Source organism: Eleutherodactylus coqui, chromosome 3, assembly GCF_035609145.1.
Source record: "Eleutherodactylus coqui strain aEleCoq1 chromosome 3, aEleCoq1.hap1, whole genome shotgun sequence".
In the NCBI taxonomy this organism is placed as follows: domain Eukaryota; kingdom Metazoa; phylum Chordata; class Amphibia; order Anura; family Eleutherodactylidae; genus Eleutherodactylus; species Eleutherodactylus coqui.
In genome coordinates, this window is record NC_089839.1 from 89,997,849 (window position 1) to 90,024,236 (window position 26,388).

At 47.4% G+C, this 26,388-nt stretch overlaps 1 protein-coding gene across 1 annotated transcript in view; it reads right to left on the bottom strand.

The window, feature by feature from the left end:
* Positions 1 to 11,190: 11,190 nt before the first annotated feature.
* Positions 11,191 to 26,388, bottom strand: part of LOC136620149 (regulator of microtubule dynamics protein 2-like) — a 98,005-nt gene continuing 82,807 nt past the window's right edge. The window contains exon 5 of the mRNA XM_066594863.1: positions 11,191 to 11,558. Coding sequence (XP_066450960.1) covers positions 11,506 to 11,558 — 53 coding nt within the window. The 3' untranslated portion in view covers positions 11,191 to 11,505. The remainder of the gene's footprint in view (positions 11,559 to 26,388) is intronic.

Here is a 26,388-nt window from a genome sequence, read left to right on the forward strand (position 1 = left end):
AATGAGGCCTCGTACAACTGTGTCAACAGAAAAATTAAAAAAGCTATTGCGCACAGAAGATGGCGGCAGAAAATAATTTATAAAAATTAAATGTCTTTGAAAAAAATACAAGTAGTTCAGCAAAAAAAACTCTATAAAGTTTGGTATGGTAGTAGTCGTACCGACCTACAGAATAACGTTATGTCATTATTGTACCAGTTTGTAACAAGACGCACTGAAAGATGGCGGAATTTCACTTTTTCAGTGCATTATATGGTAATTTAAATAATACCATTGAAGAATAAAACTTGTCTCGCCCTCACAAGCCCTCATATAGCGACGGCGAGGGATATATAAAGGGGTTACAATGCTTTAAAAGAAAGGAGGAAAAAACAAAAAAATGGAAAAACGAAAAAAAAAAAAAGCTTGGTCTCTAAGGGGATAACCTCCATAAAAGCATCTCCGCCCGCTACACCCAGATCTGCACTGGCGAGGGCGCTGCCCATTGTAACCTATGGAAATACACGCCATGTATCTGGATGATGGACACTTATTGACTGCAGCAGAAAATGACCCTCACAAGGCTTTATTATTCCTCTCATTAGTACAATTTATGGTTTATCCCTCCAGCGGGTTTGTTTCAATGTCCACACAACTGTAAGTTTTCTAAAACTCCAGAAATTTCTGATAAACTATGGGCACCACTGCCAACCCAGACATGAAGTGCCATCCTTGCCCCATCTACTAATAATGTGGCCCTAGAAGAACCAGCCATGAATTTCTCCATTTCTTTGGGCACTAGACCATCACTCAAGGTGCCCACATCACTGTGTATATGGCAGAGAAGAGTACTGGCAAGCAAAGTACTGGCAGCTTCACTGACCTTTGACCTCCACTCGGCCAACTGCCATTTCCTTTCAACTGACGACGGCAGCGGTTGGATCGAAGACTATTGGATTGAGAAAAATGTCGTCCAATGGACATAGAGATGCCGAAAAGCGTAAGAGAGAAGAGGAGTGCGTGAGCGGACTCACGGAGATAAAGAGGAGGAGGAGCCAAGACCGGGCACCAGCCAGGACCCTCTACCATCAGACCGCGGATTTAACATCAATCGCTTCACCGCCCTTCAGATCTTGGGCAGAGGAAGCTTCAGCGAGGTAAGTTATATGACTGTTATTTTCACTACTTCCATTAACTGTGCAGACTATTGTTCCCTGTTATCAGCCATGTAACCCACAGGAGAGGCTTAGGATACTTCTATATGGGACAACTGGCAGGTAGGGACGGCATTACCACAATCATGGGGACTTCTCTGCACATTTCCATATTTCTGGGACTGGTGATGATTGAGCCGTTATAATCACAAGGCTTATTTCTAGATCGCATTCTTATTATAATTCTTGGTGGTTTGTTGCTAGGCAACCGTGGCGCTAAACTTTCCCTGCACTCCGGGACCTCGCTGCTGGACAGTGGGACGTTTCGGTGTCCTTCGGGGGACGGCTCTCTGCACGCCCCTTCATGCCCTGGCATGAGTGCGGGTGTTTATAATGGGATGACGCTGGCGGTAATAAGAGTCAGTAACCCCTGATGGAAAGGATCTACTGTTTTATCAGCAAATAAAAGATGTATTTCTGTTTATGCTTCATTGTATTATTTATATTATGTGCTTGGAAATAGCGATTATTTATTGTTTGTATATATATGAATTTATAAGCTCTTTATGCTCAATGGACAGCGAACTCTTATAAATGTGGGGACTTTTTTTGGGGGGGGGGGGAAGATTTATTCATCTATTAATTGATTGACTTATACACATTCATTCTAAAAAAAAACAAAACAACGGGCGATGCGTCCGAGGAACGTGCAGAGAGAACATGCTGCAAGTTGTTTTTTTTCCAGCATCAAGATGCTGAAAAAAAAAGAGAAAAACAGTCATGATATATGATTCCATTCAAAGGAATGGAGTTCTTATTTCTGCGTCTCGCAGAGTACAAATCTTGCGCGCTCTTCTTGGCCGTGTGAAGGCGGCCTAGTGATAAATCCCCTATGTAATAAATGTATATGACTTTCCCCTCTGGCCGCTGTCAGTGATAATTTCCTATCTGCTTTCTTGAGGTGGTCCTGGCATCTTTCCCCGGAAGGAACACCTTTATGGCCATCAAGGTTGTCGACAGAGAAAAGAGCAAGGCGGACGTCATAAGGAGAGAGCGGCGGATACTACTGAAGGCCCAAGACTGCCCCTTCATCTGCCATCTGTACGCCGCACAGCAGTCAGCAGACCGGGCCTACTTCATCACGGAGTATCTGTCCGGAGGAAGCCTGGCAGCAATGATCAGAATGTGCGGCAGCTTGGACATCAACCATGTGAGGTGAGTAAATGACTAATCAGGAGCCGGGTGGGGGGGGGGGGGGATACTGAGGGCGACATGACAGGTATAGAAGAGTGGAGGACATACAGGCTGCCATAAACAGCACCTCTTCTGGTGGGGACACTATGATGGTGACATGATGTCGGGGGACTGATGTCATGTCATTGATACTACACTCTTCTCTCAGATTCTACACAGCGGAGATTGCTTGCGGCCTCCAGTTCCTGCACCGACGATACATCATCCATCGGTAAGCACAACTTTCCCACATCTCCCCGTTACATTGGTGGAGATAATGTACCCAGCTTTCCCAGAGTTCTGAATTAGGACTGGTTTGGCTGCGGTACATTCCCAAGTCTTCTGTATCACTGAACAGACTAACATTTCTCTTTTTTCTTTGCAGTGACATAAAGCCGGCGAACATCATGCTGGACGGAGATGGACACATCCGCCTGATTGACCTGGGGCTGGCCCAAGACGGCGTTGTCCCGTCTAAGAAGATCAGCGGGGTGACGGGCACATATCGATTCATGGCCCCAGAGGTGCTTCGCAAAAAGGACTACGACGCAGCAGTCGACTGGTGGAGCCTGGGGATTGTCGTATCCTGGATGGCGACAGGACAGTCCCCTTTCTACCACGGCTCCTCCAAGAGAAAGATCATCAAGTCCATCAAAAGAAAGAAGCCAAAATTCCCATCTTGGCTTGATGCGGACGTAAAGCATCTTGTGAAGAGACTGCTGCGAAAGAAGCCTAAGAAGAGGCTGGGTGTCCACAAGAACATCAGAGGTCACCGATTCTTCAACACCGTAAATTGGGAGGAGCTGGAACTGAGAAGGGCAGAGCCGCCATTCAAGCCGTTCAGCAGAGTTCCGAGAAACAGAGACCTGCCATGGCCGGAGGATGGGACACCCCTTCACCCCGTGGACGGATTCTCGTACACTTCACCAAGCTGGACCCGGTAAGATCTTCCTCCTCTAGGGATGATGTTCTTCAGGCAGACCTCTGTGTTCACCATCATTGTTCCTCTAGTGTCAGACAGCACAGGAGGTCATATAGTAACCCTGCTTCATGTCACCATGTCTGGTCCGCAGACTTCTCCCTCCTCGGCTACATTATTATTGCTCCTGTAATTACTATGTCTCTGCTTCTTCTTAGGATGACGAGAAGAATCCGATTGTGAAGGAAGCCACGACCATCTGGTAAGTATCTTCTATATACACCTACACATACCCATCTGTACACCTATATACACCTACACATTCATATCCGTACACCTATATACACCTACATATTCATATCTGTACACCTATATGCACCTACACATTCATATCTGTACACCTATATACACCTACACATTCATATCTGTACACCTATATACACCTATACACACAGGACATCTACCATTATATCCATACACTGTAGCAGAACCTCACATACTATAGAAAGATTAATATATAAAGTATCTTTTCTTTAGATCAGATACAAAGCAGATCCTGATACAAGCCATCATGTTACATTAGTTCACTGGTTTATATCCACTGCTGGTAAAATTGACAATTCTGTCTTATGTCTTGTAGGCTCAACCCGTGCCAACTATCTGCTTAACCCACGACTCTGCTGCTGTAGAAGACCCCGGCTTACCAACAACATCCTCTCTCCACCAACTGCATCCTGCATTACCATCATGTAACCCTGAACCCCGACATCCTCTGGCTGACATCGGACATCATCCTCTCCTGAAGACCCTCAACGCCCCCAGGAGCAGCCTGTGCTTGATTGGTAACTGGCGAGTTCAGGAACAATAGCCCGAGTGACTATTATCCCTGAACTCCTGGTTACTAGTAAGACCTCGGCACAGGCCACGTAAGTAGCACGCACCACATACATGAAGGTTAGACACTAGTGTAGACACTAACACATACATAGACACAAGTATACACACAGATAGGTGTAGATGTCGGCTTTGATCCAGGGACTTGCTCTGATCGCCATATTTGGGGTCAGGAAGGAATTTTTCCAACTTGAGGACAATTGGCTCATACCTCAAGGAGGTTTTTGCCTTCCTCTGGATCAACTCACAGCCTTAAATAGGGTTAGGTCTTATTTATAAGGAATCAGCCACATAAATAACATAACATAAACAAGCACAATCTTTAGCTGACATCACATACACTAGGGAGGTGAGCGGCTGGCGTTGATCCTGGAATTTATTCTGGTCGCCATATTTGGGGTCAGGAAGGAATTTTCCCCCCTTAAAACAGGATAATTGGCTCTTTCCTCAAGGGGGTTTTCGCCTTCCTCTGGATCAACACAGTCTATAAACAGCTTTAGTCCAATACACTTTATATCTCACACAAACAATAAATGGTAACAGATTTATATACATTTATGGAAACAATAATACATTTTAGAAAGTCAGGTCAGATTTCGGCTTTGATCTTGGGACTTGCTCTGATCGCCATATTTGGGGTCAGGAAGGAATTTTTCCCCTTTATACAAGGATAATTGGCTTTTTCCTATCAAAGGGTTTTCGCCTTCCTCTGGATCAATTCCGCCTCAACATTCCCCATAATAAAATCTACCATTTCCTACAACTAGAAATAAAATGTTCCTTCTCCATAAATCTTTGTGTCGGTGTCTTTATTTCCATTGGATGTCTTATTTAGGCCAAATGCCCAGGGACGGATTATCGCTGCGGAATTCACGGTCAGACACCCACCGCGAATTCCGCAGCAATGTCCGTCCATAGACATGAAGTGTTAAATGATTCTCCCCTGCCCACGATAGGAAATCAACTGCGATTTTCCGCTCGCAGAGGAGAAGTGCAGCATGTTTTATTCTATGCGAAAAATCTCACGGACGGTTTCCATTGCAGTCAATGAAAGCCGTCTGTCCTGCAATACTTCCGCAGTGACTCAGAATTAAAAGATGCGACATGTCGATTCTTTCACTGTTTCCGCTGCAGCCTCTCTACTCTCTATGGGGAGAGATGGCTGCAGCGGAATGCAGGCGGCGAAGACACTGCAAAAGTGTGAAGATTCATTTTTCCTGCAGAAATCTGGCGATATTTCCGTGTGGTCGCTCCATGAGATTTCAGTCCTTTGTGAACCTAGCCTAAGGGGGGCAATAGTGGGTGCAGGAACGGCTTCTAGGATGGCACAACTGCATCAGTAACAGCATCTGATCTTCCAGCTGTGCGTCTACTCATTACTTATAAACTTCTCATTGTAGAGATGGCAGTATGCATATCTGAAATGACCCTTTAACGAAAGCATTTACACAATGCCATATGCAAATAGGAAGATGGAAGGCTTGTCTAAAAAGTCTGACATTGACTTGCAGGAAAACTGCCCTCCAATAGGTGGCGCTGCAGGGGTATTGTTCCATCTTCCCTACTTGCATATTTCCCAGAGGAGCATGGATGGCCTTATAAGTCTCCTTCCTTACCTTCTAGGTGCTCTCCTTATGGAGAAATGATACTCATCCTGACCCAAAATGCCAAGAAATATCCCAGAGACTTTTTTAAACGCAGTATCACGGATTCATGAGGGTCCCGTGGCGGAATCTGATGCGGAATCTTCCACTTCTAAAAACCGCAGGAGAAATCTGTGGCTGAGCTGCATGTTTCTGCCGCAGGTTTACAAGCAGATTTAGCCGTGTCAATGGACATAATCCACGTATCTGTGTGAAGTAGCGTCAGGTCATTTCACGCATGTTAGCAAGGAAAATTCCGCCGATTTTGCTCTTTGATGCGGCTAAATCCGTGTGCGGATCCACAGCAGAGAAACTGTGGATTTCTGCCATGGTTTTAGGGGAGCTGTCTGTGCAGTAAATAAGCGGCAGAAACATGTGACTTGGCCGCAGGTTACTCCTGCAGTTTTTAAAAATGGAAACGTCCGCATCGGATTCCACCATGTGACCCGAAGATAATAGTAGGTGGTTCTGCTCAGGACCCTCAGACCCTCCTCTATTATCCAGACTGGAGAAACTCTACAAATAATGTCTTTCCTCCTGATAATCTGGCACATCTTGTAATTATATCTATTATGCAGCGGGCAGTGAGGGTCCGGTGCGGCCCACCCCCGTGACTCGAACTCAGTGCCACGTCAAACTTTATAGTTAGAGATGAGCGAGTATACTCAGTAAAGGCAATTGCTCGAGCGAGCATTGCCTTTGCAGAGTACCTGCCCGCTCGAGATGAAACGTTCGGGTGCCGGCGCGGGGGAGCGGTGAGTAGCGGCTGTCATCAGGAGGGAGCGAGGGGGAGAGAGGGAGAGAGAGATCTCCCCTCCATTTCGCCCCGTTCTCCCCCGCAGCTCCCTGCCCGCCGGCAGCACTCGAACGTTTCATCTTGAGCAGGCAGGTACTCGGCAAAGGCAATGCTCGCTCGAGCAATTGCCTTTACCGAGTATACTCGCTCATCTCTATTTATAGTATATTTATTCTGAAAAGATACAGTGTTTCAGTATAAATCACCGAAATAAAGTGACAGTATACTTCTTTTATCTCATAAGCCCAAATCACCTAAAAATAATCTTAAAACTAAATTTTATTAAATTTTTGTTTAACAGAATGAATGGACAGACTCATAGATGTAGACATAAGGGTAGACCCAGGTCTATGGCTGGCCACCAAAGGGTTACACACCTTACAACCTATTCCCTTATAGCTGTATAGGGCCGGAGAACCTACAAATCCATGGATGATGCATCGGTATAACATTGTAGCTCCGTGGCGCTGTACCAGGGATGCCAGGGAATAGGAAGGCACTTGGTGTATAAATCTAAGAGCCTTTTGTTTTGTTGGTCCTCCGAGGGGAATGTCTGTATACTCTGCCTGGATTATTGTAGTATACAGCGCACTATTTGCTGCGGACGCCAACAATAAATGCAGCGCTGACTTATGGATCCATTCTATCCTGTAATAAGCCACGTTCTCAGTTACTTTCTTTGGTGTTTTAACCCCATTTCCTTATACCCGCTCCTCTCTTTTATCCTGCGTTATTCCCAGCAGGAGGAATAAAAGAAGGTAAACCCTTGTATGCCAGGGGGAGATTTACACCAATGATGGACATATAGTGGCAGCATAATGATAGGTGCGCTATTTGGCGTTTATACCGCGCACAATGTCATTTCACTAAGACAAATCGCCTCCTCAGTTTCTAATAAATTAATAGAGAGGAAGGGGTTAACATGGAGACAGCAGAACGACAGGCACGCCATTTTAGCGTTTATTCCGCGTGCACTGTCATTTTTTCTGAAATAATTTGTCTCCTCAGCCTCTGATAAATGAGTAGAGGGGAAGGGGTTAACCACTGGTGTCTGTGCTCAATATCCCAGTAATAGGTTTCCAAAGTTTGGGGTACACAGAGACACCAGAACGACAGGCGCGCCATTTAGTATTTACCAAATACTAGCATTCTCCCCAGCTCCCGATAGAGGAGTGGGGAGGAAAGGGTTAATACCCGATGTAAATGGTCCGTATCAATGGGAGAAACCCTAGCTATCTCTCCCAATGCTGAGGAGCAGCGCCGTCCTAGAGCTTAGTGGGAACCGATGTAGCCGCATGATAGATGGTATCAGGCCGCCGGCTACACTGGGCTAGCTGCAGATAACGTGCCGACTACCTCATCTAGATTTCTGGTCACCGCATCGGCGCAGCTATGCCTTGATTTGAAATAAGCGTTTGGGTAATGAATAAGCCACCTATTCAAGCTGGGGTTTGAATGCAGAAGTCATATGACGCGAATGTTAGCCAGACCGGATGTCTTTAGGTACTATATGTACACCGTCTTCTTTGGGCCACTATATATTAACAATGACCGTCCCTTTAAGGTGATTTCCTCTCACAAGATCCCTGTACAATTATGTAGATCTCCACAGACATGGATTGCACTTATATAGGCAGTCATGAATCTCCCTTAATTGAGGCAAATATAGCCAGCACTTTATGGGGACTGAGAAGGGGTTAATCCCTAGTAGAAGCCAACTTACTAGTTGTGGCTTCAGAGACTGAAGAGTTAAGGGGCTCGGAGACGTGAGGTAAGAGCGGAGGCACAATATATAGAACGGCCGAGGGGAGCTGTCCTGTGCTGATCCCCATGTGGAGTACCGGGGCGAACAGACGCCCTCCACAATCAGGGATCTCACGCTATAGGGAGAGAAGGGAAGGGGGATGTCCAGTGCTGATCCCCATGTGGAGTAAGAGGGCGGACAGATACCCCACACAATCAGGGATCTCACACTATCGGGGGAGAAGAGAAGGGGGATGTCCAGTGCTGAACCCCATGTGGAATAACGGGGCAAACAGATGGCCTCCACAATCAGGGATCTTACGATATATGGGGAGACGGGAAGGGGGATGTCCAGTGCTGATCTCCATGTGGAGTAACGGGGCGAACAAACGCCCTCCACAATCAGGGATCTCACACTATATGGGGAGAAGGGAAGGGGGATGTCCAGTGCTGATCCCCATGTGCGACTCTATTTATTTATTAGAAACTGAGCAGACGATTTGTCTCAGTGAAATGACATTGTGTGCGGTATTAATGCCAAATAGTGCACCTGTCATTATGCTGCCACTATATGTCCATCATTGGTGTAAATCTCCCCCTGGCATACAAGGGTTTACCTTCTTTTATTCCTCCTGCTGGGAATAACGCAGGATAAAAGAGAGGAGCGGGTATAAGGAAATGGGGTTAAAACACCAAAGAAAGTAACTGAGAACGTGGCTTATTACAGGATAGAATGGATCCATAAGTCAGCGCTGCATTTATTGTTGGCGTCCGCAGCAAATAGTGCGCTGTATACTACAATAATCCAGGCAGAGTATACAGACAATCCCCTCGGAGGACCAACAAAACAAAAGGCTCTTAGATTTATACACCAAGTGCCTTCCTATTCCCTGGCATCCCTGGTACAGCGCCACGGAGCTACAATATTATACCGATGCATCATCCATGGATTTGTAGGTTCTCCGGCCCTATACAGCTATAGGTGAATAGGTTGTAAGGTGTGTAACCCTTTGGTGGCCAGCCATAGACCAGGGTCTTCCCTTACAGCTACATCTTGGAGTCTGTCCATTCATTCTGTTAAACAAATATTTAATAAAGGTTAGTTTTTAGATTATTTTTCGGTGATTTGGGCTTAATAAGATAAAAGAAGTATACTGTCGCTGTGAGTTTTAGCGTTTCAGTATAAAACACTCACGGCTGCAGCAGGCTTCCCGGGGTTCACGCTACCTGCGGTTCGGCAAGCATGAACCTGATGACAGGATCCCTTTAAGTCACTTGGATATGTAGTATATAGTATTACAGAGTTCTTCTGACATATCTTTCATGGGGAGACAGAAAGAAGGCAAAAAAGAAAACTGTATGGTATATAGTAAATGAAATCTATAAAGTAGGATTTTAAGAAAAGCCTTAAAACATTCATTGGTATAAACTATATCTACAGATAGGGCCGGGCGATTAATCACATTTGAATTTAATTAAATGGGTTGTCCAGGTAAAAACTATTGATGACCTATCCTCACTATAATTAAATGCTGTGAACCTGCTGCTCAAGATCCCTGGCGATCAGCTGATCATCCGGTCCCCTATAAGTATGGCAGTCCGGACATAGCCATCGGCACAGGAAGTGTTATAGTGGGCTTCACTCCCATCATTCTGAATCCAATGTAGGAGGCAGAAGTTCTGGAAGTGTAACAGGAGGCAGCACTCCCAGTGATTTCAATAGGAGAGAAGACGACTTTGGTACTTCCTATCGTGACCCTGATGAAAAAGTCAGTGCAACGGTCCTGGCGATCATTGATCCTAAGTGGCAGGGCTGAAGCGGATTAACTATTGATCTGTCCTAAGAAAAGGTCACCAATAGTTTTCGCCTGGAAAGCCCCTTTAATTCACCATTTTGGTGAAGCACAATTCTGATTCTAATTGGAATCGTGAAGTCAGGCAGGACAGGCTACAAGGGGTGGAACCACTAGGGGTGGAAGGGTGTGCTTTACGCTGTTGTGGCGCTAAGCAATGCAGAGATGAAACATAGCGTTGGTTCGCTGAGACTCAGCCAATCAGTGTTGGCCTGTTATTCTGCATTGCCCCCTGCCTGCATCTGTATTTACAGTTTTGTGGATTACGTAGTAACTGGCCAGCGCTGCCATAATCTGTATATGCAGTTTTGAGGATTATGTAGTAACTGGCCAGCGCTGCCATAATCTGTATATGCAGTTTTGAGGATTATGTAGTAACTGGCCAGCACTGCCATAATCTGTATATGCAGTTTTGTGGATTACGTAGTAACTGGCCAGCACTGCCATAATCTGTATATGCAGTTTTGAGGATTATGTAGTAAATGGCCAGCACTGCCATAATCTGTATATGCAGTTTTGAGGATTACGTAGTAACTGGCCAGCACTGCCATAATCTGTATATGCAGTTTTGAGGATTATGTAGGAACTGGCCAGCACTGCCATAATCTGTATGTGCAGATTGTATGGATTATATGCAGTAGGAAGCGGACAGCACATCTATAATCTGAGAACACAAGATAGCATGAACGCAAGAAAATTACATATTACGGCATTTACTGTATTTCACACTTACCCCCTTCGCTTTGTGCATCCTCAGAACTAGGATAATCACCCGATGCCTTTGTGGTCTCACTTTTCTTTCTTTAAAGACTTCGGTGCTGCAGACTAACTTTCTTCCCATCATTCTTGCCTCTGAGCTCATCCTTAATCTGTTCTTCTAGTTTCAGAAGGACCATAACAGCACCTTGGTTGTCCTGAACTTGGTTAGCTGTACCAAATGACCAAGTCTTGGGCCAGTGGAGAATGTAGCCATGTTTGCCATATCTTCTCCAGCACAAGGCAATGCTAACTCCTGCAGCTCCTGTAAGGAATCCCAAAAGCAAATGTCTGTTCTCGGATGGGACAATATTACTGATGTCAGCAGAACAAGTGCTGAACCAACACTGCTGAGACCTTCTGTGATGACCGATCAGCAAGCAGGGAATTACAGAAGTTCAATACGGAAAAGGCTACATTCTTCCTCGGCTAGATTTATGGTACAGATGTCTCTGACAGCATTCTGCTAGTGAAGGCGGCCATCAAGAAAGTGATGGTTGCAGAATGACCACGAGTCCAGCTTCTAGGAAACATCTCACTTTTTAGAAGCTCCAAAGTCCCCTCTGAAGGTCCCTGATATCTGTCCGCCTGCCAAATGGAAAGAGTTGTTCAGTAACCAATCAGACAGAAGCCTACGACATGTACATAAAATACGTATATTGTAAAGCGATTACATGTGGAACAAAGCGGAAGAATATTAGGTGGTGAATGACTGAAGGCCAAATACAGAGGCTTCATTGTAATTAGCCTTTAAAGTTATGCGGGAAAGCAGGAGATTCAAAAACAAAAGAGAAAGAACTGCGCATGTGCCGGGCGTGTCGCCCAACGCCCCCGGACGCATCCGCCGTGCTGAAGAATGAAGATCTGGCCGGCTCAGTGGAGACCTGCTCTGGACCTGGAGAGGTAATAAACTGTCTTTCCCTTTCCATGTACGCGGGCACGCACGGATACCCCTGCGGGATTCAGCATTGGTATCCGTGCAAGTGGACACAAGGCCTAAGAAAGTATATGACAACTTTCTTCCTCCTTGCTGCCCTCCTTATAATATAAACTTACTGCACTATGATCCCATAACATTGCAACAGTCTATTATGAAACTCAAAGTGTCTCCCAGCCATCTGCACACGGTCGGGTCGGACCCAGCATACGGGATTCCCACAGCGGAGTTCGACCCGGTGCCCTGTCGGTGACCCAGCGTACCTCTCCGCCGATTTTCTCCTCTGCTGCGAATGTGCCGTTTGGAGCACCGGCGCTGTACAGAGGATGATGATTACAGAATGGATGTTCGGTTTCATCATAAGCCGTACCCGTTCAGCCACGGGAATCCTTTCCTGCTCCTGGAATGGAGTAGGAAAACGGAACCACAACGCAGATGTGACAGCAGCCTAAATGATGCAGGCACAGAGCACGGCCTCCTTGTTTGTGTGATAGGTATTGCGTATATAAGCGTGCGTGTTTCAGGGACCCTTTATACGAGCGCATGCCCAAAAACGCTTGACTAAGTGCAACACATTTGCGCTGTAAGTGATGTGCTTTTATGGGCATATTGGTGCATATTAATGTAATTTTTGCGATCGCAGCGTACAGTCACATGATTTCCCCCCGCTGTGATATGCTGTGCAGATATATTCATGTGAATCTGGCCAAAGGACCCATGGCTGTAGGCATAAAACGCTGCGGGTCTCCGCGGTGAGAACACAGTTATGGACATGAGCTCTAAGGCTGGAACTCCATGGAGTATTTCGCCATGACATGGGTCATGTGACCAAAGATCGCTGTGCAGCCCTGTGAAGTTGCATTTTCAATTAAATCAATGGGGTCGCGCTAGTTGCCACAACCTACAGATTTCAAAAACCCCACCGAGGTTGGATTTCTTGCAATATACGGGTCGCAGCTACTTGTGAGTTATACCGCAACTCCATTGTCTTCAGTATGGCCGGCTGCACATGACCACTTCAGGTCCCACATCCCGATACCGCAGCGGAATCTGGCCGGCGACCCTGTGTTCCTGTAAAATCTGTAATGCAGGTGACCGCGGAGGCTCGCAGGCCGTCATGCGCAGTACAGATTTTTGTTTTTTAAAATACTTGTATTTCCCGCACCGTCAGACATTGTGGATGGGCTGCACGTCAGATGACCTCTATTAACTTCAATGGAGGAAGTCCCCAGCAAATAGAACATTCTGCGACTTTTTCAATTCGTATCCGCGAGCGTGAAAGAAAAAAAAAAAACGAACGTATGTATCTTTCAATGCGTGCTATTTGCTGTGCATCCTCCGCGTGGACGCCGACTACGGATTCCACAATAGGAAAAAGGTCATGTGAAACCGGCTTGAGAGTGTGAGGTCGCAGGGCTATATAGCAAACGTTGGCTGCGCAGCACTAGTCTCATTGCCAACAATGCGTCCACAGGTACTACTGACCATCCGGCACAAGTCCACCAGGCAAATGGCGCAGCATGCCACTGAGTAACTGAGTCACAACTTAACTTGACTCAGCACTACACTATCTGTGCAGCACGGCCGCACTAAGTAAATAGCGTAGCTATGTGGAGAAAAAACTACAGTTTAAATTGACCTGCGGGGCGGATTTTAAATCTACAAGACATCAACTTATAAATGTAGCAACTAACGCATTCCACGTCAGCGTGCCACTGAGTAATTGAGTCAAAACTTAGGAAGGCCGCGCTAGGCAAATAGCGTAGCGCATCTTACAGGCGCCGACCGGTCCACACAGCTGATGTAGCCTGCCATCCTTCAAGGATTCTGTTGGTCAATAGTAAAAAAAAACTGGGTATAGGTGTGACGATCTTAGCGAAGCACAATGGATCGGGGATTAGCTCAACTACTCTGCTTTATTGAAACCGGCTTAAGGCTGCCTGTCCACCAGCGTTGCTGAGGTCTGCCGAGGGAGTCGCCGTCGGGGAGCAGGAGCCAGCTGTTGGATCTGCGCAGTGAGCCTACCTGACAGATAGGCTCACCGCGGAGAATCGCAGCAATGCGCAGCATACTGCATTTGCTGCCTGCGAGCGGAGAATCGTTGTGATTTTCCGCTCGTGGACAGGGCTGCGCTTTCCCGGGGCCGGATTATCGCCACGGAGAACGCAATGCAAAAATGCCCGTGGACAGGCAGCCTGAGGAGACGCGCTTCAGTGTTTTGGCACCCCTTCCTCAGCATTTGCTTTGCCAGAAGCGTAGGCAGCGTTTAGACATAGGTCAGGTTAACAGAGAAGTGTGTTGCCAGCAAAAGTATAAGCCCTAGCTAGAATACATGAAAAAAAGCAATACTTAGCTAGCAGGCGCCATCCGGGTCCCTCCCTCTGGTCTCCGCAGTCCCAGGCAGGCTTGCTAGCAGTTCTCAGCGCCGACAAAACATCGCTTGCTGTAGATGAGGTTTACAGACCTCGTAACCAACAAGCGATGTTCTGTTGGCGGTGAGAACTACTCGGAAGACTGCTGGAACGGTGGAGACCAGCGGGGGGACTCGGGCCGCGCCTGCTAGGTAAGTATAATAAAGCATTCCCCGAAAATAAGACCCTGTGGCTCTTTTGGGGCAAAATTAATACAAGACAGGGTCTTATTTTCAGGGAAACATGGTAGTACATCCCTAATCATTGCCTAAGGACTCATTCACACAACCGTATGCAGAAACTGCTAGGTGAATCCTGCGTTTTCCTGCCATGGATGCCAGCAGAGAGTCGCTGTATACGGATCTCACGCACACACGCTCTGTAGCAGCATTGCATATCCAACGCCGCATATACACAATGTATCAAGTATGAACATGGTTGAATACACAAGCCAAAGAAAAAAAGTTCTGTACACGCGTGATACGCAGTGAAATAGAACATGCTGTATTTCATGCAATATATATATGCAATGTGAATGCTTCAATGACAATCAATGAACTTTCACGGACTTCATTCCCTGCGTGATACGTCACGCTCGTGGGGATGAGCCCTACATTTACAATATGTGTCCAGTAATGTTGGCATTTGTTTCCGTTGTCTTGTGATTACAGAATATATCCTAATGGAGAAGACAGAATTCTCAGTAACATGAAGGACCGGCAGCATAAGGCCAGGGTCACACGGGGCAGAAACCAGCGATCTTAAATCTGAGCCGATCCAGCAGAGAGGACGAGATTTGCAAAAATTTCGTCCACATACTGCAGAGAAGCCGTGTTGGACAAGCCGCGCTGGAACATGTGATTGTGATGTGCTTATTTTTACGCTCCCAAAGAAAATAATGGGCGATTCTTGCAGAAGAATAAGCCATGCAGAGAACTCGGACTATCGGTCTACGGGGCTCATGTCCATGACTGTCCACGCTGCGCGATACGTAGTGAATGGAGTCAATGGACTTTCACTGATCCTTACACATGTGGGTGTAGACACTGGGTATCGATACGCACAAGAAATAGATGGCAGCACGCTCTATTTCCCTATGTACTACCGGTATGCAGCGTTACCCCTATACATTTGTATGAAATGCTGTCCATACACAATACATTGCGTTTGGGTGGCGTCTTCATATGCATCCCACTCTGAAACACAGCGGGGAATTTGGAACAAAAGAAAAAAAAAAAAAAAGAGTCCCCCTGTACGTATCCGTGCGCTTGTGATACGCAGGCGGGCACAGTACACTCACCACCATACGAACGATGACACTTCCTGGCTCAGCGGGTAGCGGGTCGGCAGTGCTGACTCGGAGGCAAGGTGAGAGGTGAGCAATATTTGTTTTTGCACCATTACTTACTCTGGGGCATTTTGTGTGCTGGAGACTCCTTAACTCCTGCTGATTGCGGCTGCTAACCCTTTATATGCTGCTACCGAATCGGAGATCGGAGGTACCAATCGGCACCAGTGAAATGAGATCTTGGGTGCGGTTTGGTTGCCATGGCAGCCACAAGACTTCTGAAAACCCCAGAGCTGCCATTGCAGATTGCCTATTAAGTCAGGATCGTGGTATAATGTATCACTATGGTATTACATAATACTGGAGAAGCTATGAAAAAAAGTTTTTAAAAGTTGCATTAAATAAAGTTAAAAAAAAAGCCATATTTCTAGTTAAAAAAAAAATTGCTAAAACCAACAAGCACATATTTGGAATCGCTGTATCCATAAAAGTGAGATCTATGAATGTAACGCATTATTCTCCCCTCACGGTGAACGTCAGCAGAAAAATAAAAATTAAAAAAATACTCGTCACAATGGAGCTTTTTGGTCTCACAGTCTCCAAAAAAAGATGTAATGAAAAGCGATGAAAAAGTGGTATGTACTCCAAAATGGTACAAACGGAGAGTACAGGACGTCCCGCAAAAACACGAGCCGTCGTACACTGATGTCAATGGAAATAAAACAAGTTCTGGCTGTTTGAAGAAGGCGGCAGGAAATTATATTTTCTTCCAAAAATTATTTTTCTAAAAGTAGCACATTAAAACAATCTCTATAAACTCGGTCTGGTAGTAATCGTACCGACCCGCAGAATGAAGCCAGTGTGAACGCCATAAAAGACTGACCCCTTGAACATGTCAATATTGCGCTTTTTCCCCCATTTGACTCCATTAGTTGTTTTTTTTAAGTATTTTAGTGCATTACATAGGATCATTGAAAAACACCTGCAAACCACCAGTCCTCCGACAGCGACGGGACGGATAAAAAAAGGGGGATCATTTTTAAAAGTGGAGAAAAAATACTAAAGAGAAAAAAAGAGAGCTCACCTTTAAGGGCTCCTGTCCACGGGCGATTGTGATCTGCGTTCCCCGCGGCGATAATCCGCCACGAGGAACCTAGTGAGCGCACGTGTAGCTATGGAAGGCGCAACCTCCCATGTCCCCGAGCGGAGAATCATAGAAACTCTCTGCTCGCGGATGGTAAATTGCGGCATGCCGCGATTCTACACGGTTAGCTTATCTATCAAATAGGCTCACCGTGGAGAGTTGACAGTTCTCTCCCCTGCTAGCGATATTTCGCAACGACCGTGGACAGGCGGCCATAGGGGTCAATGGTTGTCGTCCTGTATGACACAGGTTCTCTCTCTCCCCATCTATTCCCAGCAGTGAGGAGGACAACTCCCCCCATCAGGACACATGAAGCTCCCTGCTGGGTGGTGTAGTACACAGACATATCCTCATTACTGCGGAGGAGCAGTGACTGAATATCACACATGTACTACATAAGTATAACTGTACAACAGGCGCCATACGATGTGACGACATATCCCGGAATGGCGGAGTCGCCGTCCCGCGTGCTCACCACTGCCACTACATTTTCCAGACAGTAACCCTTTCATGCCTGCAAACTCCCATACACATCACCCTGATGCATTCCACATTTATGACAAACATAAAACATGTATTCTGAGGTGCTGCAAAACTCTGGGGCACTACAGGCGTTCATGGGAATAAGCCCTCACCAATGTAGTTAACCCCTTAGGCCGGCTTCACGCGGCCGAGAAAATCACACAAGATTTGTGTATTGCAAAACGCACAAATATGAACCCCATTCTTCTGAATGGGTCATACACATGAGCGAGGTTTTCCTGCATGGTACCGCGATGCGATGCAATGTGAGAAGTAAATTGCAGCATGCTCTATCTACCTGCGTGCTCTCACATCGTAGTCGCATTGTTCTCAATGGGGGCGGCTGCAGCATCGCTGTCTGCATTGTAAGCAATGGGAGAACCTCTGCGATCCTCTGTGACAGCCGCACAGGAGGATCCCTGCATCCCTGAAGAGATGGAGGCTGTTTACCCATAAGAACTCTCACATCCCTGGGAAAATCACATGGTAAGGAGCGCAATATGGAGGCGGAATCACAGCCACACATCACGCTCGCTGTGTGAAGTCAGCCTCAGGGCTCATGTCCACGACTGTATTTTCACTGCGTATCAAGCGTGCGTTGCATGCTACGAGGTGAATGGATCAATGAAAGTCAGCGGACATGCTCTTTCTCTGCGCATGATATGCAGCCCTCTTTATGGGTTGTGTATGATACGCTGTCCATACGCACACATTGCGAGAGGCCAGTGTGTCAATACGCATTCCCACTCTGAACAGAGCGGGAATAAAAATTTAAAAAAAACACACTGCGCATGTCCGTGATGTGAGATTCGCATACGCCACCCCTGCCGTCCCTCTGCAGCATATTGGCTGTAATTTGTAAGACGCCATGGTAGGCCCGCTGTGTTTTACGTGTACGCCCGTGGACATGAGCCCTAAGGCTGCTTTCACACAGGCGTCTGTTAAAACGCTGCATTTTAAAGTGTTTAAGTACAACATTTTCAAACATGTTCCACAGCGTTGTGTAACGCGCTCCATCCTCACAATCGGTGATGAGGTGCATTAAAAAGGGCTGAAACAAACTAAAATAGAGCATAGAGCGTGAGAAGATCGCGGCGTTCGAACGCTCCTCTGAGAAGCTCCATTGTGATCAATGGAGGTGTTTTATGACGGCTCTTCAAACGTCACGCTAAACGCTGTAAAAAATGTCTGTGTGAGAGCGGCCTTAATGACAAAGTCTGTTTGCGCCTTAACCCCTTAGTGACTTCCTGCCTATGTGTGCTTTAACAATTTATCCAATGGATAACGGCGATCATGTAAAAGTAAAAGAGTTACAGCTTCACCTCCTGTCACAGACCAATCCGTGAGGAAGGGGGTGAAAATATTTCCCTAAGGCCTCCGGCGATGTCCCCCAAAGGGATCCTTATCCTCGGTTGGATAAGGGCGATCATGTAAAGTTGAAGTTTAATCTCCCTTCTTCGATGCGATCGGTGAGAGGAGATGAAACTTCTTACTGGAGGCCTCCGCATTTGAACCCTGATATGATCCTCCTTGCTCCCGGCTACCAAAGGTCACCGAGAGCCTGGAGCAGTGATCGGTGGTCTCGTTAAGCGGTCCCCGGTCACATGATAAAAAGGTAGCGATCACCTAAGGCCGCCCCCACACGACTGGAGAGAAATTGCAGATTCTGCACGCGTTTGATCCGTGGTAATACACGGATGAATCAAATACATTGGATTACATAATTCTACTCACATTAGCGGGTCGGAATTAGGTAATCCATTTACGAAGCGATTACCGGAGGCGGGGTATTCAAAGCCTTGTTACAAGAAGAGGATTCTGTCAGCGCTGATGACTGCAGCAGCGTGGAGACCAGTGCGAGGGACACAGATGCCGACGGCTAGGTGAGTATAAGACACTCCCCAAAAATAAGACACTGTGCTTCTTTTGAGGCAAAAGATTTTATAAGACACTGTCTTATTTTCAGGGAAACATAGTAACATAGTATGTAAGGCCGAATGAAGACATTGTCCATCTAGTCCAGCCTGTCTATCCTACTGTGTTGGTAGCAGTGTATTAGAATGGCTATGAAGATCAGCCAGAGCCTGAGCCTCATGGGTCACCGTAGCTGGCAGAGCCGTTATAATAAAGCCTCTGAGTGCCGCGGCAACCCATCGGTACTCCACGATCATATCTGTCAGCCTTCTACATGCTGCGGTCGTACTGAAGCAAAACTTTCTGTACTTCTCGCTATTACAGCAAGTGCCCGGCTGTCATCCGACAGGCGAGCACCTACTCTCCCCAGCATGGGAGTTCTGCGCCAGGCTACTAATGCAAATGCACAGCAAAATAGCACATGGTGCGTTTTTTGGGGGTTTTTTTGCGCGCAAGGCCATTGTACACTTATGCGCTTGTAAACTATCCCATTGGGTTCTAATTTCTGCACGCTGTACACATAGTTCTCTTGCAGAAGTTCGTTCGTGTGATACCGGCTTAAAGGGCTCTCCTGTTTTGCTGATCACCTCTCTACTACCTGAATCACTTCTGCCAGTAGTAGAACTCATACAGATATACAAGGGGATTGCTGACATAAGATTCCACAATATAAGGTGTAAAGTTGCATGAAGGCGCTTTAGCAGCAGCTGGTTATGTTAATCATTAAATGGGGATTCTTACGTTCAGATGAAATGTGCGGACAGATATGTAATGTCTAGGACTATTATATGATGTAGTCATCTATTTCAGAGCTGCACACAAGAAGCATGTTCTCCCATTGTTACCACTTATCCTCGACCGGCCCATGCGGCCCATTTACCTTTTGGACCACCACACATTATAACAGCCGGGAAGGCTGCCATTCCTGCAGGAGATCTGCAGCTTTTGACTCTACGCATGAGGCCGGCTGCACACGGACGGGTTGGATTCAGATTGCAGAAGCCCGCAGCAGAATGTGTCTCTGTCCCTGGCTGAGGACCCTGCATACCTGGTCTGTTTTGTATTGCGGATGACTGTGGAGGCTCGCCGTCGGTCCTGTACAGTGCAGTTTTATTGTTTTTCTTTTTTTAATCTTGGTTCTTCCAGCGCCGTTGCTAGGCGATGAAGTGGGTACCCATGACCTATCTGTAATCACATCGGTGAATATGCTGCGGATCGGACGGCTTCCATTGACTACAACAGAAGGCGTCCGTGCGGAGTCCGCACAAAAATAGTAGATACTGCGAATTTATTTCCACTTGTGGAAATCACAATCATTGTTCGCTCATGTGAGCTTCTTTTTAACTCTACACATGAGGCCAGCTGCACACGGACGGGTTGGATTCCGCTTGCAGGAGCCCGCAGCTGAACCCGTCTCTGTCCCTGGCTGAGGACCCTGCATACCTGGTCAGCTTTGTATTGTGCATGACCATGGCAGCTCGCCGTTGGTCTTGCTCTTTGTTTTTTAAATCTTTGCTTTTCCAGCGATAGGCGATGACACGAATGACCACGACCAAACCGTAATGACAATGGAAGCCGTCCATGCGGAGTCTGCACAAAAACAGAACATGCTGCTCATGTGAGCGGACATGAAAACATTCTATTCTTTCAGTGGATGCGAAATATCACGGATCATCCGCACGGGTGACGATCGCGGATTGTGCAGTTCAAATCCGGTCGTCTGCCACTGGCCTAAACAAGATTTGCGTTAATCCCATTCACTTTATTAATTGACGTTTCTGCTGTTTTTACCGCATAATTTCTGTTAGAGAAAAAAACCACAGGATTTCCACCACACGTGAACGCACCCTTAGGCCGGCCTCACATGGACCATTCGGATTCCCCATGTGCGAGCTCGTACCGGAATCTGTCCCTGTCCCCGGCCGGCGCCCACACGTACCTGAATTTTATCTGTACTGCGGATGGTCCGGACGGCTCCCTGTTGGACAGGCGCAGTACACATTTTTTTCAAATCTTTTTTTCCATGCCATCGCAAATATTCTATTTGTTTCAATGTGTACGAAATGCCGCGGAGCTTCCATGCGGGTGACGATCACGGATTCCACAATTCAAACTCGGTCGTGTGAGAATGGCCTTAATGTTAAGCCGCTGTCTCTGCTTGTGCGACTCGGAGTTCTTCTTCTCCATCATATATGTCAGACTGCACCAGGATTTCAGAGGACTTAAGTTTGGAATTTCTTGATTCAATATTTGGCATTTCGTGAAATTGTCGCCATGGAAACTCAGCAGATGATTGCTGAAAAAAGAGTACATTCACCCGATGTAGGCTTGTGTGTTTGACTTAGGCCGATCTCACACGGGCGTATTGTCATTGCGCACGCAATTTTCCTGTGTGCAACACATAATGCCAATAGCCCATTGATATCTACTGGGCCACTCACAGATATACGCCATGTTTGTGTGAGCCTAGCCATAGAGGGGCAGATTGGCGCTGCTTGTGTAGATTTAGATGATGTGAGGCATGAAGTTTGCTGTAGATGCTTTGGTGATGATGAGTGAATGTGAGACACAGCATGTAGTTACATAAAGCAGACACATGAGGGCAGAGTAGTTTTGATGACAACCATATAACACCAGGCAGAAGTGGCCTGAATGAAACAGAACTTCCTATATGTCTTTGTAATGTTGATAAAAGTAATTAAAATATCAGAGCAAAAGTATCATTAAGGCCGAATGCACACGGCGGGTCGGATTCACACTGCGAGATTCTCACAGCGGAATGAGACCCGTGTCCCTGCAGTGACCTCTCGCTTACCCGTCCGGCGCCTTCTCTCTCTGCTCTGCGATGTGTTGGATGGCACAGACACCCATGCATAGAGCAGAGCGTGTCAGCGGTGATGTTTCTATGCAAGCCTTTGTGACGCTCGCACAGAAATAGGACATGCCGCAAATTTGTTACTGCACAGATTTTTCACGATCAAACTTGCAGCTGTCTGCATAGAATTGCGTGCACACGGAATCTCACTGCGGAATTTCCATCCGTACACATTGACCATTATTGTGGAAAATTGACTCCTTGATGGGAGGCTCTAGAACCTTGTTGTACCGCTTCTAGCGTGAACACAGGATGTAATACAGGCAGACATGTGGCCTCTAGTATACTGTCGTAGTGCCTATAGCTTGGATAGCAGACGTGATACGGGCGGGCATGGATGTTTTAGTAACCGGTTGTACCACATCTAGCTTGGATACAAGATGTGAAATAGCTTAGTATGGAGTCTCTACTACCATCCTGTACCGCTTCTAGCTTGGATACAAGATGTGAAAAAGGTGGGCACGGAGGCTCTGGTACCCTGTTGTACCGCCTCTTGCTTGGTTTCAAGGTGTAAAACAGGTTAGTATGGAGTCTCTAGTTCCATTTGTACCGCTTCTAGCTTGGATACAAGATGTGATACACGCAGAAATAGAGACTATAGTACCCTATTGTACAGCCTCTACTTGGATACAAAATGGGAAACTGGCTGACATGGAGGCTTTGATATCCTGTTGTACTACTTCTAGCTTGGATATGACAGGAATTAGGTCCTACCTGTTAATTCCTTTTCTTGAAGTCATCCTGACAGCATACACATGGAGGTTGTCTGCTGGACACCTGTTGGGACAGGAAGCGGAAAATACAAAAGGCAACTCCCACCACTGGCTCACCAGTGTGTACCAAATAACTACAGTGACCCGGCTTGCTTAACCAATCATTTTTTATACAGCAATTAAAGTACAATACGTTACTTCACGTAAAATTAACTCAAGGGGAGGGAAAAGCCCCTATGCTGTCAGGATGACTTCAAGAAAAGGAATTAACAGGTAGGACCTAATTCCTGTCTTCCCCTCGTCATCCTGACAGCATACACATGGAGGAATGCCAACGACCAAGGGCTTTAGGGAGGGACCACCGCCTGTAGCACCTTCCGCCCAAAGGCCATATCACGACTGGCCCCCCGGTCCAGGCGATAGTGTTTAGTGAAGGTATGAGTGCTCGACCATGTGGCGGCTCTGCCGATGTGGTCGGTTGTCACCTGGGCTCTCTCCGCCCAGGAACAGGCGACCACCCTAGTGGAATGGTTCTAACGTCGCCCGGGAGTGGGATCCCCTGGGATCTGTATGCCTCTTCTATGGCCCTCCTGACCCAATGCGCTAAGGAGTCCTTAGTAGCGGCCCCTCCTCTGCGTGGACCCTGAAATTGAATAAAGAATTGTTAGACTTCCTGAAGGAATGTGTGACCTCCAAATACTTCAGGACTGCTCGTCTAACATCTAGATTATGGAACCTCTGTTCCGTGGTGTTACAGGGTTCTTGGCAGAAGGAGGGAAGTACTATTCGCTGTTCTCTGTGGAAGTCTGTGAGAACTTTCGGTTGGAAAAAGGGGTCAGGCCTGAACTGTATTTTATCTGGGAAGGTGGTCATGTACAGGGGCCTAATAGAGAGGGATTGGATCTCCCCGATCCGTTTGGCGGATGTGATGGCAACTAGAAAGGCAACTTTATAGGAGAGGATCTTTACTGATAGATCTTCCAGAGGCTCAAAGGGGTGTGCGCAGAGGGCCTGTAAAACAAGGTTCAGGTCCCAGGGGGGCATGGTTTCCCTTATAAAGGGGTGGAGTCTGACTGCCCCTTTCAGGTATTTCTTAATTAGCCTATGGTCGCCTAAGGGGAAGTCGAAGAAGGCCCCAAGGGCGGCCACCTGGACCTTAAGGGTACCAGGTCTTAGCCCCATGTCCAACCCATCCCGTAGGAACTCCAGTATTTTGTTAATGTCGGGCTGTTGGAGGTCATGTATACTATGCCCCAACCACCTAGAGCAGGTATCCCACACCCTGGAGTATATTTTCCTGGTGGATTTTTTGAGGCTCTCACATAACGTAGTGGTCACCCTCCCTGATAGGCCCTGGCTCAGGTATTTTACCCGCTCAACTTCCAGGCCGCCAGTCTGAACTGTCGGACCTTTGGGCATATCAGGGGCCCTGCTGAAGGAGGTCGTCTTTCTGCGGCAGATGTAGAGGCTCCTTGTCGAGAGAGCGACCAGGAGCGGAAACCAGGGTCTCTTGGGCCAGAATGGGGCCACCAGGATAACAGAGCCTGGGGACTCCTGAACTTTCCTTAGGACCCGAGGAATCAGGGGGATAGGCGGGAAGGCGTATGCAAGGTCCCAATCCCAGGCCTGGGATAGTGCATCTATTCCCAGGGAGCCCCCGTCTGCTCCCCTGGAGAAAAACCGGGGACACTTGGTGTTCTCCCGAGAGGCGAACAAGTCCACCTTGGGTGTCCCCCATCTCTCTAAAATTAGCTGGAACGCGTGTGGATGTAGAGTCCACTCCCCGGGGTCTATCTTCCTGCGGCTGAGATGGTCCGCCATGGAGTTCTCTGGGCCCCTTACGTGGTACGCTGTGACGGAAGGCGTCCGCTGCTCTATCCACCGGAGAACTTTCGCCGCCAGGTCTTGGAGTCGGGGGTTCCGCGTGGATCCCTGGTGGCGGATGAGGGACACAGTTGTTATGTTATCCGAAAAGATCTTAATGTGTCTACCCCTGATCTCTGTCTCGAGGTCCCGAATGGCCTTCCAGACAGCGCAAAGTTCTTTGTAGTTGGAGGATTGAGCAACTTCCTCCCGGTTCCAGCCCCCTTGGACGTAATGACGGCCTAAGTGGGCCCCCCAACCAGTTGCACTTGCGTCAGTAGAGATGGATACTGGAGATGCGGGGTACCAAGCCGTGGCTATGGCAAGGTTGGAGATAGACATCCACCATTCCAAGGAGGATTTTATCTTGTAGGTAAGGACGACTTTCCGATCCAGGGAGGCGGGGGATTTATCCCAGTTGTTTAGGATAAAGTCTTGGAGGGTTCTACAATGTAACTGGGCCCAAGGGACTACCCCGATGCAAGATGTCATGAGGCCGAGGACCCTCATGCCTCTCCTAAGGGAGACTTCAGTGGTTAGAGAAAGTGCCCGACACTCATCCTGGATGTTTTGTTTTTTTTGCCTTTCTAGGAAGGGATGAGCACTGATGGTGTGAGTCCAGAATCACTCCCAGAAATTTTTTCTTCTGCTCCGGCAGAAGACTGGATTTAGAGGAGTTGATGATCCAGCCTAACGACTCGAACAGACGGAGTGTGAGGTTGGCCTGGAACTGGAGTTCTGAAGCCGATCCTGCTATAATCAGGAAATCGTCGCGGTATGGGACAATCAACACCTTGTCAGTCCTTAGTGCCGCCACCATCTCTAACACCAGTTTGGAGAACACCCGGGGTGCGGAGGAAATCCCGAACGGCAGGCACGTAAATTGAAAGTGAGAGACAGAGCCATCTATCACCAGGGCAAACTGCAGAAACCGCTGGGAATCTATGTGTATAGGGACATGGTAATATGCGTCCTTTAAGTCCACGGTGGCCATGACACTATCCGGCGCAATTAGGAGGATTGCTGACCGCACCGATTCCATTTTAAATCTTTGATATGCGATAGATTTATTCAGGAATTTCAGATTAATTATAGTTCTATAGGATCCGTTGGGTTTTTTGATTAGGAACAAGGGGGAGTAGCACCCCTTGAATAGTTCTTCTGCGGGAACCCGAGTGATGGCCCCTAGGGACAACAGCTCTTGCACCCCCAACTGGAGGGCCTGAGCAGACGCAGGTGACTGGCAGGGGGTGACCACGAACCTCCGGGGAGGAGGGGAGGAAAATTCAATTTTGTAGCCATCCGAGACTAGGCGTAAGGCCCAGGGATTGGAGGTCACCTTGCTCCATCTAAGGGCGAACCTCTTCAGTCTACCCCCTACTTGTAGGATCCGGGAAGGCGGATTCTCACCCTTTCCGCCTTTGGGATAGGACCAGCGTCCGGTTTTTCCTTTCCCCTTGTATGCTCTAGAGGGAGCAAAAGGAGGAGGGTAGGAGGAGGGTAGGAGGAGGAAGGCCGCTTAAACGATTTCTCCGATGGTAGTCCCTGGCTCTTATCCGATGCCTTCTCTAGGAGAGTATTCAAGGAAGGCCCGAAGATTCTGTGTCCTTGGAAGGGCAGGGAACAGAGTCTATTCTTGGAGGCGTTATCTCCTGTCCAGGCCTTAACCCAGACAGCCCTCCTGGCTGTGTTCGAGAGGGCTGCTGAACGGGCCCCGAACCTCACTGACTCCACAGAGGCATCTGCCAGGA